Source organism: Ptychodera flava, chromosome 6, assembly GCF_041260155.1.
Source record: "Ptychodera flava strain L36383 chromosome 6, AS_Pfla_20210202, whole genome shotgun sequence".
Taxonomy (NCBI): Eukaryota; Metazoa; Hemichordata; class Enteropneusta; family Ptychoderidae; genus Ptychodera; species Ptychodera flava.
In genome coordinates, this window is record NC_091933.1 from 2,148,624 (window position 1) to 2,166,756 (window position 18,133).

Below are 18,133 nucleotides of genomic sequence, written 5' to 3' on the forward strand. Positions count from 1 at the left end.
ACAACTGACAAAGGTTAAAGGCACATGAGCTGCAACTTTTGGCATTATTTTCATGATTTTATATTTAGATTAATATTAGTTCATAGAAATGTTCTTACTCAGAGATGTTTACTCAAGTATAATTATTCACTGAGTGGGACTGCATGGGGAAGTTTCAGATTGACAAATAATAAACGGGTGCCGTACCTAAATACGGCCGCCTCTATACAACTACATGATAAACAGCGTAAATGGTGCATGTACACATTTGAGTCTTTACAAATACAACATCGTGCAACCCACTGAAAGGACAGGAAAGGGATTAACTCCACTTTGACAAACGGTTCTCCGCTTTTCACATAACATGGCAAGATTTTGAAAATGGCGGGAAATTTAAAATGAACAAGTGTTCAATTTCTTGCCTATTCTGCCACAAGCAAACATTGTTTAGGCATAATGAATGACTATATCATCTGACTATGCAGGTTGCAATGAATATCTGAGGCAAATGGAGGTACCTTGAGGTTGGACAAATTTCGCAGAGTTGCAGCTCATGGGCCTTTAAGGATTCGAAGTGAACGCCTCAGTATGGACAAATCAGAATATCAAATTGATGATGTTGAATCAAGGAAATAGCAAATCATGACAATAATCAATGCAGAGAGATGACAACATATCATGTAATCTTTTTGTTTATCATGGTACATTTGAATTAAATCAATTATTTCCTTGTAAGAGGATACAATATTGGAATGAAATCAGTCACAACAAAGCAACTTGAAATCTGAATTTTCATGAAACTGTAAATCTTGATAGACACTAAGGAAAAAAATGGATGAATGTACAAAACAAAATTTGATGTTGATGAAACTGGCACATAGTCTGTTTGTAAATGCATGCTACTCTGAAATGAATTCTGATATGGTGATCTGACACTGCACGTGAAACTGCAATACAGTCTGATATGGTGATACTAAATGTGAAACTGTAATACAGTCTGATATGGTGATACTAAATGTGAAACTGCAATACAGTCTGATATGTTGATACTAAATGTGAAACTGCAATACAGTCTGATATGTTGATACTAAATGAGAAACTGCAATACAGTCTGATATGGTGATACTAAATGTGAAACGGCAATACAGTCTGATATGGTGATCTGACACTGCATGTGAAACTGTAATACAGTCTGATATGTTGATACTAAATGTGAAACTGTAATACAGTCTGATATGTTGATACTAAATGTGAAACTGCAATACAGTCTGATATGTTGATACTAAATGTGAAACTGCAATACAGTCTGATATGGTGACACTGAATGTGGAAATGAATAATGTTTTGGTCACGGGTCTCAATTAATATTCTCCTTTCTATCGACTGAAAAGTATTTTGGTTGTAAAATATAGTGATGTCAATATGGCAAATGAGAAAACAATTGTGAGATTGTATTGTAATGAGAAGTAAATTCATCATAAATACTTATCAATAATTTACAAATGTACAGTGTTTGTAAATTTGAATATTTCCATGTTCTGGCTGCTACTTGCACAAATTTAAAGTGATGTCAAAACAGGGAAAAATCCACAAACATAATTGTTACAAAAATTGACACAATCACTATCTTACTTTTCAAAACTTCAAGAGAAACAGTAGCTGATTGTACTACGTGCATAGGTATGATCCCAACTTTACATATAATTTGCTTTTGATTTGGTACAAACCTTTTTATGAGTTAGATATACAGAAGAACCAGACATGGTTGTGTATTTGGCACCATCATACATATCAGCTTTCTTCAGAGGCCTGTTGCCGTACAAAATATGACTTTTAACTCCCTTGCTGGAAAGTGTCTGTAGACAAAAAGACAACTTTCTTTGTTAAGTCATCTACAAGCTCCATTGAATATTGCAATGTGGAGGTGGATCTATTTAGTCATTTGTTTCCACTCTGAACATTAACACTGATTCCACTGCTGCTCTAGCTACATATACATTTACCATGAGGTGTTTTGTAGTACAATAAACAGAATATCTTGTCTCATGAACACTTTTATAGAATGTGGAGGTCTATATGATTGATGTAATATTTGCTGACAACATCTTTAGTCATCATACGTTGTAAAAGAGAACATGTTCAAACTCACCATGTTTGGAGGGATACTTCCGTCCAAAGGCACAAAAACTGTCAGCTTGGATGTAACATCCTGAAAAATTTGAATCATCTCAGATCCTGCTTTGGATTCCATCTGCATGATGGACTGAAAATAAATAAAAAGAGTAAGATGGATTAAAAATAATGGAAAAGGAGTAAGATGGACTGAAAACAACAAAGGAGTAATGACAGCAAAAATATAATAAGCACTTATATATTAGTGTTGCAGCAAAGCCAGTACGAACTGTCATCTAATCAGAACATATGTACTTGACACACTGATACAATACCCTTGATTTTAAAGAAAATCACAATTTCAGAAAAGTTGCAGTCTTTGTCATTTGTTAAAACTACAATATATTACAGACAAACAATTTACAACTGAATTAATTAGAAAAACAGCAAAAACCCCCTAAAAATGTCCTTAAATAAAATTTTTCATGGTAAACTTTTGCCACACAGTCTGATAGACTGAAAACATCGATTACACAAGACACCATGGAGATGAACATATCAACTTTTCAAAAACCATCAAAATCCCATAAGCTACATTTTCCAGATGGCAGTCAAATTTTTGTTGAAGTAATGAAAATATACAGCTATTTCTTACTTTAAAAAATTCACTGAAGAGGCTTATAGAAGCCAAAGTTTCATACATGTCACCATTGCACATAGTTCCATTCCCGATATACCCTGATTTGCAAACACAGCGTACATCACCATATGGAAGTGAATCTGGAAACAGAAAAGGTGGAAATAAATATCAATTGATCAATTGATCACAAGGTTTCTCAATACGAGGAGCAAATAAAGTCACATTAGCTGCAACTTTTGATGAGTTTTTACAATATTTTTGTTTTGTATGGAAATAATGCAAGTTCTTGTTCTACTGAGTAGATCAAAATACATTGAAACACAGAATCTATGTAACGGTATAAAATGCACTGTTATTGTTTACATTTCAATTCTAGTCCGGACAAGAATTCACTTATCAACAAAAACAATGCAGTCTACACATGTACAGGCTGAGTTGAATACTGTGTATCTCAACATGCTTTGGGCAGAGTAGAACAAGAAACAAACAATGGTGGAAGAATCATCAAAGTTACAGCTACTGGGCCTTTAAGCTTTAATGTTGGATTAACAATGCAATGACGTGATAACAAGAAATGACAATAAATCATTGTAAACTGGGCCTTTAAGCTTTAATGTTGGATTAACAATGCAATGACGTGATAACAAGAAATGACAATAAATCATGATTGTAAAATTGTCAAACTGAGAAAGTACAGTTATTTTATTATCAAAGACAAAATACCGATTGCAACTAATAATCTTACCTGATGGGGGAATGTCAATACAATATGCATTCTCAGAACAATCTGAGGGAAGACGACTGCATGGACTTCGGTTTGTTTCCAATTTGCAGTCAAGACCGTCTCCTTCAAATGGAGAGTTACAGGTACATGTACGAGTGTTCTAAAAACATGATACAGAATAGAGCCTTTTGGTAACAAACTGTGTTGAGAAAAGTACACTACATTGATTGCTTTCAAATTGAAAGGATGGATGGAGTAGTAGATTGACAAATTAAAACACTGTGAAAAGTAAACTTATGCATCAAACATTCCTGATCAGTTAGGAGGCACTTCTCATGACGTGAGATATGAATAATATTCTTACAAAATGAAAACTAAATATTAAGTTTGCAGATACTGTACTTGACTGAAAAGAGCACATAGTCATCTGACAGACTTTTTGATAAATACAAGAGCCTGTTGTAAAGGGATGGCTTTTTCAAGAACCTTGTCCAAGAGAGAAAAGTAAGCTACTTACAGGTCCTGAATATCTACATGTGGCATTCTTGTGACATCCACCATTGTTTGTATCACAGAGGTCGATGCCACGACACACAACACCATCTCCTTCATAGTTGTCATGACAACTGCAGATGACAGTTGTATTGATTTGTTGACAATCAGCGTGCATGCTGCAACCCCCGTTGTCGTATTTACATCTTTCAACAACTTGAAAGATAGACAGAAATTGAAATATTTTGTTATTACCATGCCACATATCTTACAATGCCATTGTCATTAATACAATATCTTACAATGCCATTGTCATTAATACAATATCTTACAATGCCATTGTCATTAATACAATATCTTTGTCTTTGACACCAGAATGCAGCTCTTGATTTCAACAGACTAAGTCTCACAAAATAAAAAAGGAAGATAAATCTTAAAGAACTTTATATACTCAAACAAGAAACAGAAAATTTTCTCCATGTAAATGGCTACATTTGTATAAAAGTAATAAAGAAATGAGAACATAAATATTACAGTGAGAGTAATGCACACAACTAGAATTTCACATAAGTGAGGCAAGTGAAAAAACTGGTAAGTTAGTGATGAGATGGGGAGCTAGAAATGGCTTAATATGTGAAGCTACTATGAAAAATCTGTGTTCTATGAATGAAGCATTGCTCCAAAGCTGCATTACACTTTAAATTTTGACTTATTATGACACTAGTCAAAATAAATCTGGAGAACAGACTTTCACAGATTATTTGCATTTTTTAAACATGAACATTAATTCAGGTTATCTACCTGTACATGTTCTTCCATCACCATAGTAATGAGGTTTACATTCACAAATGTTACCAAGACGACAGACTGCACTCTCACTGCATCCTGGATCACAGGTTGGTAACGGATCGTGCAGTTTAATTTCACAGTAAGTACCAACCCATCCATTCTGACAGAAACAGGATCCATCTCCAGTCATACCATCCACACAGATACCATGTTCAGTGCACTGACAAGCTGAAATAAAGCAGGACAGTGATTTTGGCAACCTGTCAGCAACAACTGTAAATAGACAAGTTCTTCCTAAAATGACTTTGATCTCCAGGTTATAATATGCATTTATTAGATCCTCACTGCCTATGTAAACTCTGATTAAGAAATACTTCCTATCAAAATAAATCAGCTTTCCGGGTTACAAAATGTGCTTCTAATACTTGTCTTGCTATCAGACAAGTAAAGAACAACCACATGTAACTGAGATGATGGATTTGATGGATTGTAGACTTTCAAAACATTTATTTTAAATTTGTCTCATGATGTTACTATGCACATTATTCACTCAGAGTAAACTAGCGGTAGATATTGGACTGACTAGTGGCAGATATTGGATTGACTAGTGGTAGCTATTGGACTGACTAGTGGTAGATATCGGACTGACTAGTGGTACAGATGGGACTGACTAGTGGTAGATATTGGACTGACTAGTGGTAGATATTGGACTGACTAGTGGTACAGATTGGACTGACTAGTGGTAGATATTGGCCTGACTAGTTGTACAGATTGGACTGACTAGTGGTAGATATTGGACTGACTAGTGGTAGATATTGGACTGACTAGTGGTACAGATTGGACTGACTAGTGGTACAGATTGGACTGACTACTGGTAGATATTGGACTGACTAGTGGTACAGATTGGACTGACTAGTGGTACAGATTGGACTGACTAGTGGTACAGATTGGACTGACTAGTGGTACAGATTGGACTGACTAGTGGTAGATATTGGACTGACTAGTGGTACAGATTGGATTGACTAGTGGTACAGATTGGACTGACTAGTAGTACAGATTGGACTGACTAGTGGTAGATATTGAATTGACTAGTGGTACAGATTGGATCGTAAATATCGCCCAGAAGAACAAACATTTGCTTAAAATGCAGTGATGTTTCAGGAAATTTCATATTTGAAAGAGGTAATTCAACTACTTCACTGAAAAACTGCAAAAATCGTGGAGCTGTAGATTTCAGGTCCATCAAGTTATGATTCATTAACAAGAATGATGATATCCAAGGACAATAGGCATCAGTAGACATATTAAAGTTGAAAATGAAGTGATTTGTAAATTTCCAACCTGTGCATTGACGTCCATAGTAACCAGGTTGACACATTTCACAAGCACTGCCTATGAATCCTGATGAACAAACACATGTTCCATTGTTGGTATGTCCATCAAGACAAGTGCCATGTCCACTGCATGGGTTGCGTGCTCCCCCGGGACATTCTGCCAAAAAAAATATCGAATTATCAGAAATGATCTCTTTCTCCTGGCTAAATGATCAGAAATGATCTCTTTCTCCAGGCTAAATGATCAGAAATGATCTCTTTCTCCAGGCTAAATGATCAGAAATGATCTCTTTCTCCAGGCTAAATTGCTAAATGATCTCTTTCTCCAGGCTAAATTATCAGAAATGATCTCTTTCTCCAGGCTAAATTATCAGAAGTGATCTCTTTCTCAAGCTAAATTATCAGAAATGATCTCTTTCTCCAGGCTGAATTGCTAAATGATCTCTTTCTCCAGGCTAAATTGCTAGGAATAATACTGATAGCTAAACTGTTTATTTGGAAGTGATTTGGCAAGTGGTCTATCCCCATAACAGTCCATCATTCTGCAAGGACAAGTAATGTAATATAATGAAGATTAAACTAAAAGAAAAATTAACAAATTCTATCTCTTATTCAATACTTTTTATATGAAAATATTCCCATCATTAGAACATCTTGGAATGAAGCCATCTGTAGGAACATACCCATCAACTTTGAAAGCAACTAGTTAAAGGTTTCAAAGATAATGTTTTCATAAAATTAACCCTGACAATAGACGCCTAGTATCTCCATATGCAAATTTTCCTGTCATTAGTACACTTCCAAATGAGGTCACTTCTATGATACATATGTACATCCACCAATGTTTTAAATGATCAGGCTGTCATTTTCAGAGAAAATTGTGTTTTGACAAAAAATGATAAAACTGTAGGAAAAATTTACATATAAAAAGTTTGTTAGTATTTTACTGTCTGTGAATGAGTATATCAATGTCTGTATGTGAGATCATCCCTAACAGCCTTAAAATCAAATTTCTATCTTGTGTTTGAAAGCATATCTGTAGAAATATGGAAGGAGTTTGCATACCTCTGCAGTCACCTCCGTAGTGGTTGTCACAGCAACGTGGTTCAATCTGATGCATTGTACACTTCTGTCTACAGCCATTCTTAGGATTGTACCATCCAACTACATAATTACAATCATTTAGCAGTGGTCCCTGTAAAGTCATACAACAGAAAATTGTATGATGATATGACGGTACTTTTGGTGACTATTTTCAACATTTTCGGTAGGAATCGATCACTGTTATAAAGAGTCTTGCTGTTTGACAATAGACACAGGTACTTACGGTAGCTCTGCCTCCTGGAGGACAAATGGGTGGGAAACTGCAACTTCTGCAAGTGGTCTACAAGAAAAAAGTTAAGTCATTTTTCAAATATTTTGTATGTATAGTCTGAATTTACACTCAAGCTAATGGCATTGTCTATGCTTCATTCCACAACATTAAACTCACAACATTTTGAGATTGATATATAACTGCCTGCTGCCGTGTAATTGGCTCTACATAATCATTACTTCATACAATTTTGATTGGTTTTGAAACAGCAATTATAATAGAAAATACTTATCCTTAATCATTAATTGCAAATTAATTAATCATTATGCAAACTATGCCTACAAGAATGATACAACTTTGATCTTTCCGTTGGAATATGAGACACCGAACAACATGAACTACAGTACAAAACTTCAAAGCCACTGTTGATAAATAAAAATTATTAAAAAAACATATACATGCACAAATATGATACATCTACTCTAGGATAGACTGACTTGTGACCAAGGTCGTGTAGACTGTACTTTTATGTGACCCCTTCCCAGTGGCAGAACACTACCTCCGTTGACAAACTGATAAATAATCTTAGCTTCTTGAAGAAATTTACTGTACTGAGACTCACCCATTCAGTTCTGTTAGATACAATGTCACATCGACCACCAATGCTAGGTGGCTCAAGCACTCGGTCAATACCATATAAAACACCACCATTGTAAAACAATGACCTCTGCACTATGCGACTGTCACCTCCATTGACATAGATATCACCCTGGACAGATGGTAAATCATCAGTTAATGCAAATCAGTATAATAATATGAAATGTGATTATAATGATTACAGCAATAAAAACCTGTTAATATTACTGTAAAGTCACTTGTTCTCGTGGTAGTACATTAGTACTAAACAGAAACTTTAAGTCGATGGTGATTACACAGTTGAAGTAGACTTTGAAATTTGTTCTTCAATAATCAATGTTAATATTATTTGATTTTCATTAAGTTTATCCCAATATCAAAATATTGGTAAATTTGAAGCAATTTGCTTTTCTAATAAACATTTGCTTGTTGATCCCTGATATATTTGATTTATGAGAAAGACAAAGTTAAAAATTTCTATTGAACAAAATATAGGAAAAACTATTTAAAAACTTTCATTTCTATAATATGTATCAACTTTCGATAAGAAAGCAAAGAATTTTTCTCCTCATCAAAGCTATTGTGAAATCTAATATATGTTCTATTTTTCCATAATTGTTCATCAAGTTGGATTAAAGACATTGGAATAATTTGTTGAGACTAGAAAGTTAAGGAAATATAGAGATGTCACACTACCAGCAAACTTGAAACAAGCTTTGGGCTGTAGAGAATTGAACACAATAATTCTAATAACATGAAATTAAATTTTTTTGTTATATACCTGGTTTCCCCAGCAACCAACAGATATATCAGATCCCTGTAATGTGGTCAAGTCACTCTGTAGCATCAGGTCTTGTGGTGAGATCTAGGCACCAAGTTAACATACATATACAGATAATGAGAAAAGAAATTTAAGCATTTTAATTCCTGAGCTTACTAGCTAGATTTTACTGGGTGATGACTTATCAAGAACCATTATTGATATTGGATATTGATTTTTATTTATATTAACATCATTACATTATGTAAAAGAGACAGTGTATGAATTATGCAGAGAGTGGTGACAGGATGTGTTACTTAATTGGCACTTAAAGGCCCGATAGCTGTATCTTTTAGCATTATCTTTTGTGATTTTACATCCAAACTAAAACAAGTTCATGGGAGTTTACTCATTGAGGGGTGTACAAGTATAATAAAGTGTCAACTTGGACTGCATGGGCAATTTTGAGCAAGATAAATAATAAACGTTTGCGCAAACATAAAATGGCGCCCTCATGTAAATACAGCAAAAACACAGTACGCAGTGTATATATGCATTGGAATCTTAAAAGAAACAACAGAGGACTCCAATATAATCCATAGAGCTGAATGTTTTCCACTGGGACACCATATGCTATGTTTTCTTTGGTATATTACCAATTTTTAAAAATGGCGGGAAATCAAAATAACTGTTATAATTTAAATTTACTTGTCCAATTTTTCAGTGGTAAAAAGACTATATACTTTAAATTTGTAGAATTTAAAGAAAACCAGAGAAAATAGAAAGCCTTTTTCAGGTCGACAAATTTCAAGAGTTACAGCTACAGGGGCTTTAAGATAAGCGTCCTTGCTATGATTATATCAGGATTATCATCTACCTTTAGAATCTACCGTATATGAACTGTAAAAATATTGTATTAATAACACGTAATTGAGAAAATAGTCTCAAATGTGACATCAACTTTGAAAGTTTTGCAAGTTTACCTTTCTGTCTCTGATCATGTGATACTTCAAATATTCCTGTAGAATGCCTATGTTATCTCTGCTTTGAAGCTCGGCCAATTTGCCGTCTGGTAAATAACTGAAAGCTTCATCAGTTGGCATAAAGATGGTGAATGGTGTATGGATAGGATCAGATACCAGTTGCACTAGACCAGCAGCAAGCAACACTCTGTTGAAGATGTTATATCCGTGAACTTGAGCAACGTCTTGTAATGTTGGCGCCATTGAGCTGTCTCTGTGCTGCAATGTCAAAATATTCCTAAATTATGATCCTTTAGATAAATTTAGTTAGTACAAGAAAAGAAAGATGATAAAAAAATCACAGAACAGGACAGGGCACAAAAATAAGTGAATTCTTTTAACTGTTAATACAGGAAGATGACTGTGAATATGACCTTCACCTATGACTCAACCAAGTTAAGGCACATGAACAATAGCAATGCAGTAAGCTAATGATACCATGGGAACAGAAATGCTGATGATATCATGGTTAAAAAAAAAGATGAAATGAATGAAATGGAGTGCTAAGCTTACCAGTGGTGGGCTAAAGCCACCAGAACCAGCTTGGGGACTATGAGCTCCATGGCCCCCTGGGCCAGGGGGAGCTCTGTGGTCATCTCTGCCAGGGGGCTGATTAGTGTGTTGTTTAGGGGGAGGTAATACCTCTGGAACTAGGATCTGATCAATTTCATGTATCACTCCATTTGATGTCAGTAATTCATTCAGAACACGGACTTGTCCATTCAGTATCAGAGAATCCTGAAATCAGAATCAAGCACAAAAATGAGCGTCACTATTTTTCATTCTTATATTCTTGCAGCAGCAACATGCAATTTTATGCCTTTTGGTAACAATTCTCTGCAGATTCTACACACACTGGTCATGTAGTTTGTGAAAAATCAAATATGATTAGTACCAGTAATGACTCTGCCCTTCTGAAATATGACAGAGTTGACACTCGTGAAATCACAACTAGTATTTTTATCCTTCTCTCTTTTGATCTGAAATAGTTTTAAAATATCATCATAAAAACCACTGTTCAGTTACAATGCTATTCAAAAAATATTAGACTTTTTGCCTGAGTACTGCAGAGATACCTAAATGTCATAGACAATACTGCTGAAGCACATGATATCAACTGATATCGTTTCTTAGTAAATTGTGAATGACTACTATGATACATCTTTCAACAACTGTATTATGATATATCTATCAAAGTTGAGTTTTACAGAATTTTCAGAATGTTCAGTATATTCACTGAGTTATGCAATCACATACTAAATAGCAATGCCTCTAGTTCATCTGTGTTGAATAGCTATGCCTCTAGTGCATCTGTGTTAAATAGCTATGCCTCTAGTGCATCTGTAATGAATAGCTATGCCTCTAGTGCATCTGTGTTGAATAGCTATGCCTCTAGTGCATCTGTGTTAATAGTAGCTATGCCTCTAGTGCATCTGTGTTAAATAGCTATGCCCTAGTGCATCTGTGTTAGGAACGTTCAGTTTTGCGGCTGGGGGGGGCTGGCAAAATCTTGTCGCCGGTGTTCAAAAAAATGATGACCCCCCCTGCATTTTTCGCGAAAAAATGATGACCCCCCCCCTTTGTCAGACGAAAAAATTTGATGACCCCCCCCCCCCCCCCCCCGCTGAAAAATAACCAAAACCCATATGTCAAATTTACCCGCACGGTTTGGATTTGAACTCCGGTACGCGGCGCACTTTATTCGTGTAGCAGAGATGCCAGTGTACAAACTTCTCAGCCACATCCATGCAAACGTCTGTTTAGGACTACTGTAGGGAAATTTTTAACTTCATTTCCACAGACAACTTATGTCCATGGACATTGTATAAAGTAAACTTTATTGGAGTGGTTCGCCAAAGGCAGCCCTCTGGTTAAGAGGGTCATGGGCCATTACGTAAAGTCAACTTTATTCTAGTGGGCAACCAAAGGTGGCCCACTGGTAAAAAGAGGGTCGATCATGGCCATTGCATGAAGTAAACTTTACTGAACAGGGCCACTGAAGGCGTCCGGCGGTTAAGATGGTCGTGGGGTATTACAATAATGTCAATTTATTGTAGTGGGCCGCCGCAGGCGGCCCGCCGGTAAAGAGGGTCGATCATGGCCATTGCATGAAGTAAACCTAATTGGAGTGGGCCGCCAAAGGCGTCTGCCCGCTAAGAGGGTCATGGGTAATACATAAAGTATATTTATTGTATTGGGCCGCCAAAGGCGGCCCGCCGGTAAAGAGGGTCAATCATGGCCATGGCATAAAGTGGACTTTATTGTAGGTATTATGTTTTTGAAAATGTGGTGACCCCCCCTTTCTACCAGTGAAAAAGTGATGACCCCCCCTTCTTGGATTCCAAAATTATGATGACCCCCCCCCAGCCGTAAAAACTGAACGGTCCCTAAATAGCTATGCCTCTAGTGCATCTGTGTTAAATAGCTATGCCTCTAGTGCATCTGTAATGAATAGCTATGCCTCTAGTGCATCTGTGTTAAATAGCTATGCCTCTAGTGCATCTGTGTTGGATAGTTATATGCCTCTAGTGCATCTGTGTTACAGTACATTTACCAATGATTTTGACGATGAGATACAGCTGGATATTGATACACTACCTAATTAGGTTTGTCAGTTTGCTCTTGAATTTACCCTTTTAGTGGTCAACTTTTACAACTTTGCGCCAACATCAGACAGACTAAAACAGCAGGTGACACAGCATGATGTCTGTAAACTAATTTACTATGTAGTATGTTTATATCTTTGCAGCAGCTATCAGTTTCATGGTGACACACGCAGGCCAAATGAAAATATAACATTGCTAGATTTAGCAACTATTGCCACTACCAGCGATTATAGTACTAGTGACAATTAAATATAACCCATTCAGGTCGTCTACTTCAAGTAAAATTTGAAAAATAAGTACACGTCCCATTGCACAATTTACTACTTTTTTGTGTGATCCATTTTGTACTACTTTTAGATTTTGGTTAGATTTGAGTTGAAGAGAAATGTTTTAGTTTTGAATTATTTCTTCGTTCGACGAAACACTTGTCTGAGTTTTTTTAGACTAGAAAGTTGCTGACCCAAAGCCCTTGGGTTGTTAGTTTTATATTTTATTTTTCTGTTAAATGAAAACGTCGGATCAACTAGAAATGAGAAACACTCTTACAATGTTGCAAGGTTTTTATCGCTACAATCTTGTCAATATAGAAAACTGTTGTCTGAGTTTTTTTAGGCTAGAAAGTTGCTGACACAAAGACCTTGGGTTGTTTAATAGTTTTAGATTTTTTTGTGTTTAATAAAAACGTCGGATCAACTAGAAAAGATAAACACTGTTACAATGTTGCAATGTTTTTATCGCTTGTCGCTACAATCTTGTCAATATAGAAAACAAATGATGTTTACGAAATAGCCTGAAACCCCCAAGTTCACTTCGTACTGAAGTAGGCCCCAATATCAGCTCATTGAGAAATGTGGTGTCATTCATTTGCTGATAACCAAAGCAAACTTTGTTCATTTTACACATCACTCTATTATTTTGAAGTCATGAACTTTATTGATATTCAACTACAAAGAACACTGTCCTCTGAGTCTAAATTTGCAGTTAACGTTGTTCTTTTACCACCTCTCGGTGAATTTGAACTGCTTGTAAAACTTGGCAACCAGTCTCTGTGTGTGTCACCATTGAAACTGATAGCTGCTGCAAAGATATAAACATACTACATAGTAAATTAGTTTACAGACATCTTGCTGTGTCACCTGCTGTTTTAGTTTGTCTGATGTTGGCGCAAAGTTGTAAAAGTTGACCACTAAAAGGGTAAATTCAAGAGCAAACTGACAAACCTAATTTGGTAGTGTATCAATATCCAGCTGTATCTCATCGTCAAAATCAATTTGGTAAATGTACTGTAAATAGCTATGCCTCTAGTGCATCTGTAATGAATAGCTATGCCTCTAGTGCATCTGTGTTGAATAGCTATGCCTCTAGTGCATCTGTGTTGAATAGCTATGCCTCTAGTGCATCTGTGTTGAATAGCTATGCCTCTAGTGCATCTGTGTTGAATAGCTATGCCTCTAGTGCATCTGTGTTGAATAGCTATGCCTCTAGTGCATCTGTGTTGAATAGCTATGCCTCTAGTGCATCTGTGTTGAATAGCTATGCCTCTAGTGCATCTGTGTTAAATACCGATAGCTATGCCTCTAGTGCATCTGTGTTAAATAGCTATGCCTCTAGTGCATCTGTGTTAAATAGCTATGCCTCTAGTGCATCTGTGTTGAATAGCTATACCTCTAGTGCATCTGTGTTGAATAGCTATGCCTCTAGTGCATCTGTGTTGAATAGCTATACCTCTAGTGCATCTGTGTTGAATAGCTATGCCTCTAGTGCATCTGTGTTAAATAGCTATGCCTCTAGTGCATCTGTGTTGAATAGCTATGCCTCTAGTGCATCTGTGTTGAATAGCTATGCCTCTAGTGCATCTGTGTTGAATAGCTATGCCTCTAGTGCATCTGTGTTGAATAGCTATGCCTCTAGTGCATCTGTGTTGAATAGCTATGCCTCTAGTGCATCTGTGTTGAATAGCTATGCCTCTAGTGCATCTGTGTTAAATAGCTATGCCTCTAGTGCATGTGTTGAATAGCTATGCCTCTAGTGCATCTGTGTTGAATAGCTATGCCTCTAGTGCATCTGTGTTGAATAGCTATGCCTCTAGTGCATCTGTGTTAAATAGCTATGCCTCTAGTGCATGTGTTGAATAGCTATGCCTCTAGTGCATCTGTGTTGAATAGCTATGCCTCTAGTGCATCTGTGTTGAATAGCTATGCCTCTAGTGCATCTGTGTTGAATAGCTATGCCTCTAGTGCATCTGTGTTAAATAGCTATGCCTCTAGTGCATCTGTGTTGAATAGCTATGCCTCTAGTGCATCTGTGTTGAATAGCTATGCCTCTAGTGCATCTGTGTTGAATAGCTATGCCTCTAGTGCATCTGTGTTGAATAGCTATGCCTCTAGTGCATCTGTGTTAAATAGCTATGCCTCTAGTGCATCTGTGTTGAATAGCTATGCCTCTAGTGCATCTGTGTTGAATAGCTATGCCTCTAGTGCATCTGTGTTGAATAGCTATGCCTCTAGTGCATCTGTGTTGAATAGCTATACCTCTAGTGCATCTGTGTTGAATAGCTATGCCTCTAGTGCATAGCTGTGTTCAGGGTAAACAATGAAAAGAATGAAAATCCCCGAAAATTTAGTTCCAAAAGAATTACTTTAATTTCACTGTATGCTTAATCATTGATAGATATCTGCATGATTTTTTAAAAATTCATGTGATTGTCAGATTTTACCATGATTGCTTCATAAAACAGCAGTGAGGTCAAAGGTCAAATAGCAGCCAACAACACTGAATGTTATTGGTTACAGTGTAGATGTATATTTATATTTATACTGATGGGAGAAATCTCATTGATTGAAATTCATTCAGCCTTCATTCAAGCTTTTAGGAAATACATATTTTCACTGGTTCATGGTGCTAACTTTTTGTGCAAACAATCACATATTGCATTTACATCTGGAATGAGTCAATCATAATTGTAAACTTGGATAAGATTAGATGACTTTCACTATCACATGCTGTATCTTACATCATTTGTACATCTTTTCTTTCATATAGAAATCATAATTGGCATAAGTAAAGTCAGTGAAACTGAGACAGACCACAAAATGCTGACCTACCACTGCATTCAGAATTTTTGTCAACAATGTATAGATTGGTAAACTGACCTGTCTGGTGTTAATATTTATTGACTGTCCACTCATTGAAGTTAGGGAACTCAACATCTGCATGTCTGACACTGTAGATGTAACACAACCAACGATGTGGTATGCTAAAATTGGTCGCATTTGTTCATTTTGACGCCACGCATTCAACTGATGGACAAAAAAAGAAGAAATGCAATGAACAGGAAAAAGAGGCAGAGTAAAAAGGAAAGAAAACTACAATTACATGGTTGTAAACTTTTACAAAGATTTAAATTTTACAACAAATGTCAAAATCACTGTGAACATGTATTTACTTTGATAACGCTATTAGAACCATTTCATCTTGAAAGTTCAGTTGAGATTCCAAAAAAGTTGAAAAAGCTAGCGATGCAAATTGTGTCAGTTCATCAAAATGTATTCCAGTTCAAATTCAAAGGACTTTGCCCCTGTAAGTATTGGCTTACCTGTCCTGGCTGTGTTTCTTCTAACCTACGGAATGCGTCATTGTTTGGTACAAACACAGTGTATGACAATGAATTTCTATAGAGTAGAGCATCAGTCAACTGAACAAAAACAAACAAACAAAAAACAATTAATGATCATGAATCTAAAAAAGGCAGGTTTCCTGCAAGTGATTGTACACACAGGCACAAAGTTTCACTAGTTGCTGTATTACTCCTGTAATCAAGCTTTACATATCAGGAAAATTGGATTTCTCTTTAAATCAGGTACTATAGACAGAGATTGATGTACGTGGAAAGCCAATTTGACACACTACTGACAAGACATTCTCTTTCTCATATATAATAAGGATAATAATAAATCCTCACTGACAAATATAGTTCAACAACATTTAAAATTAAGCGAAAGGTTTTGAACAGATCATGATTCTAAAATAAATGATGTCAATTTCCGGCTTGTGAGTAACAGACTTTAAAATCACGGAGTATATAGTACATGTATATACTGAATGACTTATGTCTATATGGTAGATGCAGCTATGGATTGTATACTATTATACTAACAGAATTTCATTTAAACATACACTATGGTATGGATAGCATGGTATACACTGAATAAATTATGTTTCACAAGAAAGTATGGTTTGGTATATACAGGGAAGTGAATACATGTTGTCTATATAGACACAGTGTCTATTTAAACAAAATGTATATACCAAACTATACGTTCAGGTAAAACATAATTTATTCAGTGTATATCATGCAATCCATATTATAGATTGTGTGTTATAGATCATTCTTGTATCGTCACACATTGATTACAGTAGGAATGCTGCCAGGAAAGCTTGGGAACACTGTGATTTGTACATGCACAATGAAAGTCAACTTACCACACTACGAACAAGGGAATTAAATGATGTGTATGCTGGGTGTCTTCCAATTTCCTTCAATAAGAAGAGAAGAGAATCACACAATAAAGAATAAAATAACAGAAAGTTCACTACACAAATGATACACTTGTTCATTTTGAAAAAAATGCTATGATACCGTTACTCATATCTTGTAATATTCTCTAGACTATAGGCTCATTTCTGAATCTCTGACCTAATTCCTGAATCTTGACCTTTGACCTAATTTCTGAGACTGCATTGATATGGGCTTAGTATGATACCAAGCACACAGATAAAGTATACATCATAAAATCTAAAGAATGAATTCATTAATTGTGATTTATTTTGATTGTACTGTGCAATGAAATCATGAGTCTTAACATCAACACAAACCTTGTAAGAAGTCTAATCCCTTATTATGTTGATGTTAACATACAACTGGATGAAGGAGAATTTCTGATTGTTCTTTCAAATCCATCACTCCTTGATAATGAAATAACTTATGCACGGTGTTTGTTTTCTCCTAATGCAGTGCAACACATTTAAATCCCTGCCGTTATCTGTATTTTCACAATATCTCTGATGTTGTCTGTATTTTCATGCTAAATTTCAAGCTGACGTGTAAAAAGGTTCACTTATAAGCATATCGTTTCCTTAATTCAACCCTTACTGGTATAACACAAATAAGTCAAATTTCAATTCTATCAAAGATTTGATTTATGCAGTGTGACCAACAGCAGACGATAAAATCAATAAACTCATTATGAATGAAGCTAATCAATGAACAAAGTCTTTTTATTGCTAATCAAATCAGAGGTGACTTACATCAAGGATGCTACCCACACAGGTTATACCATCTCCAATGTAACCATCAAGGCAAGTACACTGTCTCATATTAGGTCCACTTTGAGTACATTTTGCAAATATACTACATCCACCATTGTCATTCTCACATGGATTCTGTTCTTGACAAAGAACAATGCCATCACCTTGGTAACCATCCAAACAATTACATACTCTCTATTGAGAAAAAAAACAAATCTTATTAAAGTTTATATCACCATATGACCTTTGAACTGTGGTCGAAAATACATTGACAGATTGATATCATTTCAAAAGTTTACATCAGTGGTTTAAGAAACAGAAGTGGGCCATTGGTAAAGATCTGAATGAACAGCTGATAGCTGTCTAAACAGGGCCAAAAGTTGCCAAATGTGATACTTAATTCCGCATTAGCTCATG

The 18,133-nt window shown here is 35.8% G+C and overlaps 1 protein-coding gene across 5 annotated transcripts in view; it reads right to left on the reverse strand.

The window, feature by feature from the left end:
* The window catches only part of LOC139134579 (stabilin-2-like), a 74,428-nt gene that overhangs the window by 6,789 nt on the left and 49,506 nt on the right, over nucleotides 1-18,133 (reverse strand). For 3 of the 5 annotated variants that reach the window (XM_070701485.1, XM_070701486.1, XM_070701484.1), the window contains exons 40-56: nucleotides 17,717-17,911; nucleotides 16,892-16,945; nucleotides 16,005-16,103; nucleotides 15,562-15,708; nucleotides 10,317-10,541; nucleotides 9,765-10,022; nucleotides 8,803-8,886; nucleotides 8,008-8,154; nucleotides 7,398-7,454; nucleotides 7,136-7,265; nucleotides 6,078-6,227; nucleotides 4,749-4,964; nucleotides 3,973-4,163; nucleotides 3,477-3,615; nucleotides 2,747-2,871; nucleotides 2,129-2,242; nucleotides 1,707-1,835 (exon numbers count right to left, since the gene is read on the reverse strand). In XM_070701485.1, the coding sequence (XP_070557586.1) occupies nucleotides 1,707-1,835; nucleotides 2,129-2,242; nucleotides 2,747-2,871; nucleotides 3,477-3,615; nucleotides 3,973-4,163; nucleotides 4,749-4,964; nucleotides 6,078-6,227; nucleotides 7,136-7,265; nucleotides 7,398-7,454; nucleotides 8,008-8,154; nucleotides 8,803-8,886; nucleotides 9,765-10,022; nucleotides 10,317-10,541; nucleotides 15,562-15,708; nucleotides 16,005-16,103; nucleotides 16,892-16,945; nucleotides 17,717-17,911 (2,460 nt within the window). The remainder of the gene's footprint in view (nucleotides 1-1,706; nucleotides 1,836-2,128; nucleotides 2,243-2,746; nucleotides 2,872-3,476; nucleotides 3,616-3,972; nucleotides 4,164-4,748; nucleotides 4,965-6,077; nucleotides 6,228-7,135; nucleotides 7,266-7,397; nucleotides 7,455-8,007; nucleotides 8,155-8,802; nucleotides 8,887-9,764; nucleotides 10,023-10,316; nucleotides 10,542-15,561; nucleotides 15,709-16,004; nucleotides 16,104-16,891; nucleotides 16,946-17,716; nucleotides 17,912-18,133) is intronic. The other 2 variants (XM_070701488.1, XM_070701487.1) reach the window with 1 other exon arrangement.